Raw genomic sequence first — 7,116 nt, 5'->3', positions numbered from 1 at the left:
CCAATCTGGATTCTAATTACTTTTTCCATGAGTAAAAGACATCTAAGAAATTAATCTGGTTAATTTTTGGAATGTGCTTGTACAATCTGCCTTGAGAAGTCTGTGGCAATGTGATAATCATGCCTGTAAGCAGACTTAGTAATGGAACTCATCTGTGTTGAAACATTGTGAAGTTAAAGATGTAGAAATGAATTAGCATCATGTCTTAGTATGAGTCTTCAAGCTTCATAGGTTCTGAAGTGCAGTCATATGTAGAAAAATCAAGAGTGAGGCTTCCAACTAGAACAAGACCCATGCATTACATAGCTAAAAGAAAGACCCAAGCAGCTTTCAGATCATACATAAGACTAATGTATGATTTCATTGTGTTTTCTAGCATTTGGGAACAAGCAAGTTTCTTTTGCTGCCCTTGTGTTTCTGGTATGTATGGGCAGGAAGGTGGGAGAATAATAAATATGATGATGGAAAATATATGGTGTGCATGTTTTGTATATCCTCTCCCAAGAGGGTAGGTAAAAGTATACTGGAATCCTGGGCTTCTAGTATATAATTTGGAAGAGGGCATGAAAAAGTCACAAGGTGGATGGAATAGTCGAATCTTGCACTTAGAAATATGTCTGGCAGACAACCTCTTTGGTTGAGTAGGTTTTTGTTAGCATCCCATCTGAATTTTCCTGGTGTTCATTTTCTTTATTACTAACACTTGTTGATTGGCATTGATACATTAGCAATAAGTTCACAGTTCAGTGATATGGTGATACCAGAAAACATAATTGTTATTCATATAACCTGTGATCATACCAACCATTCCTTCACAAAGCCATAGAGTTAATGAAAATGCAATGTTTTTATGTTGTGCTCAGAGATTTCAGAGCACATTTGTTCTTCTGGCCTGGGTACTTCCCTGGACTTAACTGGTTCCTTGGAGTCTTAACATCACTGTTTGTGTACTTTTACAAATCAGCACCTGTGATTGGTGTCCAGGACTTGGACAACAAGTAGATGAATTAACAAAAGGGGACATTTTCAATTTCTGTGCAATTTGCTTAGATGTCCAAATGAAAGCTTCTTCTTCATTGAACATAGCTTTGTAAGTGCCACATAAACCGAATTTCCTTTTACAGAAAAGAACTTTAGGGAAGCCAGAGAAGAACTTTAGGGGAGCACAATACCTGATTTGGAACATATACAAACATTGATAGCAAAACAAACATCAAAACAAAAACCAAGTAGTGAGCATATTAGCATGTTTATGCCTTCCCTCTTAAAATATAATGTTCATAATTGTAGCCCTGCACCTCACAAGCCAAACACAGCTTAATAACATATAGAGATGGTAGTACTTTGTGGGCTTCATGAAACCTTTGGCTTTGTTACCTGCCTAGAACTGCAAAAAATGGTGGGCTAGACTTGAAAGTCAGTGCTACAGAAATCTAAATCTAAATGAAGGGTTGCAATACCTCTGCTAAGGCAACTTTCCTGGTATTAAGAACTTAGCACTAAATTTTACTTGTATTGTGGAAACCTGGTCCCATTCCATTTGCCTTTGTCTCTACTCCCTTTACTTCCCCTGCCCCATCAGAGTGCATTTCCTAGGAATCTCTACAAAAGTTGAACCTAGCCCTTGAGCTAGAAAAGATTCATCACCCCTAATCTAAACAATATGCTTAGAAGGACATATTCTGAAAATTAATACATAGATTCAAGACATAGATCAGGTAATTTGTACAAGCCATTCTCTCATTGATGTTTCTTGCTGATGTCATTTGAGAGCAATATCTTTTCTGTTCTTGGTATCCTTGTTCTTATCAAGTGTGAGGACTCTCCCTCCTTGTCTATGAGTTCTGATTGCAAATTTACTGTGATATTCATAGGATGGTCTAAATCTTCTCCACCAGGCTGGGGCCTGCTACCTAAATATGTAATTGTACAATTACATCCTGAAAATATAAGAACAATATTTGAAATGTTTTGCAGGTGTGTGAAGCTGGGAATCATTTTATCAATGTGGCGTTAGTTCATCAAAATCAATCAGGTTTGTAGTTTATTTTTCACTGGTGTACCTATGGCATCTTCTTTAACATTCTATATGGTTTTGGGGATACTGTCTCAATCCTAGAGGAATGTCTCCCTGCTGTGACTGTTTTGAAAAAGAATTTGTGTGCCTCCAAAACCTCCCTTTTGAGTGCCATCCACCCCTCCTCAACCCGCTTCCCTTCCAGTAACCTATCCCAGGAGACTTTCCCCAGTCTGGCCTTCAGTTGGTCAAAGTTGGCCCTCTTGAAGTCCCAGCTTCTAGTGCTCGACCTGCTGCCCATCCGCAGTCCCCTGATCTCAAAGCAAAGGATGGAGTGATCACTCGCATCCAGAGCTCCCCTAATCTGTACTTCATCTATCAGCTCCTCTCTATTGGTCAAGACCAAGTCAAGGATATTTCCCCCCCTTGTCACCTCTCGGACCCTCTGTATGAAAAACCCTCCCTCTATAGCTTCTAGGAAGCAACGTGACCTGGCTGTCACCGCCAAGTGAGTCTCCCAACTAATATCTGGGAGATTGAAATCTCCCATAATTACTCTGTCTCTCCCCCAAGATATCCTTAAAGGTATCCTTAGAAGGATCACTCCCACCAATCGACAAATCAGTTGAGGACAGAAAAGGGGGAAAAAACCTCTGCTGGAATCCTTTGTAGGTTCAACTCAGAAGCAAGCTATTCTGAACATACAGGGACATATCTATTTGCTTATACCCATCTACTCACCTAATGACTTCTTTGTATGTGTTTCTTGGTTTGTGAATAAATTCCACAATGCTGGGAAATTAGCAGAAGGCTTATGCCTTAACAAATGTACCCTGTGATCAGTAATGATATCACACAGTATCAGAAGTTGTGCTTGCTTACAAGCAACAGGTAGGCATGGTCAACCCACAGGAGAATTCTTCTAGTGCTACCATGAAGTTCAGATGGACCAGGACAATGTGAGGCATATTTGCTAGTCCAATACTTCATTCTCCCCATTTAGATTTGAGCCTGAAAGACCAAAGGAGAGGTGTGGAGGGCAGTTTAAGTAAATACAATTTTTGACATTACACAATATCAATACTGCCAATGGGACATATTTGTTAAGGCATTAGCCTAAACTTCCAATTTTTCTCAGCTTTGCAGAGCTTGAGTAATATGAGCAAGCTTTACATCTGGTCTTGAGCTGACATGTTTTTCAACCCTTAAAACTTCTTGGGTACCTTTATTTAAAGGTAGAATGGTGGTCATGTTGGGTTCATGGGCTTTTTGTTGATCTTGGGTATTTAGCAAATGCCCAACCTCAGCCCTAGAATAGGAAGCAACCTTTTTTGGTGTAAGTGCTGAATTGACCCTGGGCCACATGCCAGCAGCAGTTGGGGCCACTTTCTAATGTAGAGGGAGTAAGTGTTGATGTTGTGAGGCTGGTGCTCCTTCCCAACAAAAACAGTCACTCCAGTTAATGATACAGAAGCCTTTATTCTACACAGTATTACAAATACATTCAAGTAAGCTAAGAAGTTTTCCTCTTTCTGAACGAGTTCAGCTCATGGGTTGCTTTTTACTCTCCTGGGCTGCCCCTCTGTGGGTGGGTCACTTTGACTCCTTTCCCTGCATCGCTCAATCAATCTTGATTCTAATTGTCCCAATCTGCGCATGTGTCTGCAGGAATGAGCATCCTCGATTGCCTCACCAGTGCTATCTCCTACAATTCCACCATCCGTATCTCCAGGTGGTGCAATTGTTTCCTCAGCTACTGCCAAATTGGTTTCTGCTTGTTCTACAGTTTTGGCTTCTTCCTGAATTCCCTTATCTGCTGAACTTTCATTCCCATAGTCTGTGCTGTTGGGGAGTGCTGCTTGTTCTGCTGGCACCAGACATACATCCTCCTCAGCCCTCTGGTTCTCATGGGAAGTTTCTTCCTCTTGTGCGCATGCTAAGGACTCTTCTGAGTCAGCACGCATGACAGTTGACATGCTTCCACCACATTTTCTTTCCCACACACAGACACCAACTCTATTCATGCACCCATACTTCACACACACACACACACACACACACACACACACGAGAGAGAGAGAGAGAGAGAGAGAGAGAGAGAGAGAGAGAGAGAGAGAGTTCCCAACCAGCTCAGCTTTGCCTTATGCAGTCTTGAGGGCACCTTTTCCCCCTTAACATTAAGCAAGGAAAAGTGCATATTGGAGCATAAAGCTGTCAGCACTGGGGCAGGGGAATGGGTGAGTCCTACAGAAAGGAGTCACACAGAAATGACACAGGCTTTATCTGATCAATAGTCTAGGCCTGCTCTAGAGCCATACCAAGGATAGATGGCAGAAAAGCTGTGATCATTTAAAGTTACTTGATTCCATGCATGGTCAGGCCTGGAACCATTCTGGGGATGCCACAACCTCTTCTCCTCTAGGCCTCACTAAGATAGGTTAATGGATCAGGGAGGGCTCTGACTGAAGAGGAATCCTGAAATCTTGAATGGAGGTTGTACCATATTGTTAAAGTGATGTACAACTCCAGGATTTCTGTGTTGGATTCATTAAATTTCATGACAGCTACAACATATCCTCTTTGGAAAATAAGATAAGCCACAAATGCTGCAATTATTTTCCTGCCAGGTTCCAATTCCATATATCCTGAAGTGCTTGATCCTGCTTAATCTTGGAAGCTAAGCAGGGTAAGGCCTGGTTAGAATCTGTGTGGGAGACTTGTGTCCTTCATTGAGCAGACAGTTGGACCCAATGGCTTGCTAGGTTCTTTCCAACTGTATGATTCTATGCACTGCACTGTCATTTTACATCAACTTGACACAATTTAAAATACTTCACAACTGATTTAAAATGTTCTCCCACAGAATCTTGAAAACTATAGCACTGTGAAAGTGGGGAGACCCTTTTGTTAGTCACTCCATAAGACTTGTTTCCAGAAAGTCTTGATGGAGAACTATGATACTTTGAATGAATTTGAAACTGGTTTACATTAATAGTGCAATTCTGAAGTACATATAATTTTATACTGAGGGTAACTTCTGTATTAATCATCAGAGCAATTCATAGTATGAAATAAACCTATTCTAATTTCTGAACTTACTGTGATGAAATTTTGTCTCTCTTTTCCTGAAGGAAATAAAACCTCTTTTCCAAGTCCATCAATCAACCCTTTCACATGGCTGTTTACATTGGTTTCCTGCCCAAATTATACATATGAGGTATTGTTTTTTTACTGCCCTCTCTGTTAAGCAAGTGGTGCAGGTGCTACATTCTTTCAAAGTCTTGTTTGATGAGCTCTCTGGTACTTCTGATTACCAATATCTTGCATTACCAAGATCTTGCAAAGAGCTTTGCTTTGATCCAAACTCATGCCTGTTTTCCAGCAGAATGGCCTTTAAAAATTTTTTGAATGAGTTTATTTTACAAATGGGGGCTTAGCTCAGTGGTGCTACACATTTTACTTGGGCAAGGCCAGGTTTAATTCATAGTATCAGAAATTTGCTAAACAGCATTTGCTAAACAGAGCCACAATTTGGTTTCTTGGGTGAAACATACATTTGAACCTTCTAACTTTCTAGCTGTTCATCTAGAGCTCAGTGACAGAGGATTCTGCTTCAGCTCTTTTTTGAGTTCTTCTGATTCTTGTAATCTCAGGTGAGCAGTTTGGCCTAATCACCTGTTACTACATTGCTGCTTTGCAATATGCATGCTGCCTTAGTAGGTCTGTCACCTCTGGGAAATGTATCAGACAAGCTGGTTTTGAACAGCTGGTTTTGAGTCCAGATTCTAGCTTTCATTTGAGCAGGCTAACTGGGATAGGCTAAGGCAGCTATGTATTTATGCATAAGTGGGGTGATGTTTTTTCTTTCCCTGTAACAGGTTGGCTCTTGGATGAGTTTCACAGTGATGACACAAACCCTGCCAGGTAAGAGCAAGCTATTAAATAGGTAGGAAGTTACTGATATAGCTGAAAACTATGAATAAACTGGCTCCATCTGTCTTCCTGCCAAAACCTGCTTGTGGAATACAGTCAGCACTTCTGCCAGTCTTTAAAAACAATAAAATTTGAACTAATAGGATTATCAACCAATTCAAGCTTCCAGTTGCTCAGTTGACAGCTAATTAATTCACTGAGCTGAGCTATGTATGCATATTACCAAAACATCAACATAGGGTACATTTTAAGTGTGGTGGAATTTATTTATTTATTTATTTTTCAATTTATATTCTGCCTTTTTCCTACAAAGGGCTCAAGGCAGCTTACATCTCCTTTTCCATCTTATCCCCACAACAACCACCCTGTGAGGTAGGTTGGGCTGAGAGTCTGTGACTGGCCCAAAGTCACCCAGTTGGCTCCATGGCTGAGTGGGGACTAGAACCCAGATCATCTGAGTCCCAGTCCCATGCTCTTAACCACTACACCACACTGGCTCCAATGTGAGTATACATTTGCTGTGTTCCAAGCAATTTGTTTACAGGACAGGGATATATGTTCAGCTCATTTCTGCCACATTTATGCTGCATGCCTTTCTTTTTGATACTTCTGAAACGTTGAAATGCAAAGAACAGAAGTTAGCACACATTGTTTTAAAGAATGGGCATGTTTAATATTTACTTTTTCATTATTATGATGATACTTGAGGAGGAAAAAACAAAGAAACAAGCGTTAACTTGCAGCTCCACTGATTAAAATTGACTACCACTGTCTAATTAACTTACATTTAGTTGATTAATGTAGCCTCCCTTTTATGAAACAAAATTATCTTCAGTACATAACAAAATAGTTCACCTTTACAGATAGTCATGCATCTCACTTCAATCTCTGTTAAAATTGCCTCTCCTTCACTGATAATATATTTCAACTAGCCAATTAAAAACATGCATTAATCCCATTGGAAGAAGGATAAATATTCATTTTCCCTCCATTGAAATAGGTGGGACGAAACATGCTTGATTGGATGCAGTTCAACATGAGTACCAAATGTCCAATTAGCCAGAGCTGGGTTCTTCTAAGGTTCCTTTCTACATTTTGACAGGCAGCTGTTTTCAGGCCCAGAATTAGAGGAGACCTATTTCTTGGAAGAACCCTTTCAGTGGCCT

General features: G+C 40.4%; 1 protein-coding gene across 9 annotated transcripts in view; it reads left to right on the top strand.

The window, feature by feature from the left end:
• TECRL (trans-2,3-enoyl-CoA reductase like) overlaps positions 1 to 7,116 on the top strand; it is a 63,670-nt gene that overhangs the window by 44,104 nt on the left and 12,450 nt on the right. For 4 of the 9 annotated variants that reach the window (XR_006416808.1, XM_044452086.1, XM_044452065.1 and 1 more), the window contains 4 exons: positions 377 to 420; positions 1,978 to 2,035; positions 5,149 to 5,234; positions 5,896 to 5,941. Coding sequence is in view for 6 of the 9 variants with exons in the window: in XM_044452086.1 (XP_044308021.1) it covers positions 377 to 420; positions 1,978 to 2,035; positions 5,149 to 5,234; positions 5,896 to 5,941 (234 nt within the window). In the remaining 3 variants the exon portion in view is untranslated. The other 5 variants (XR_006416811.1, XM_044452108.1, XR_006416809.1 and 2 more) reach the window with 4 other exon arrangements.

The sequence above is a fragment of the Varanus komodoensis genome, unplaced genomic scaffold (genome assembly GCF_004798865.1).
Source record: "Varanus komodoensis strain SLA01 unplaced genomic scaffold, ASM479886v1 scaffold10, whole genome shotgun sequence".
Taxonomy (NCBI): Eukaryota; Metazoa; Chordata; class Lepidosauria; order Squamata; family Varanidae; genus Varanus; species Varanus komodoensis.
This window is presented reverse-complemented; position numbering and strand designations above follow the sequence as displayed.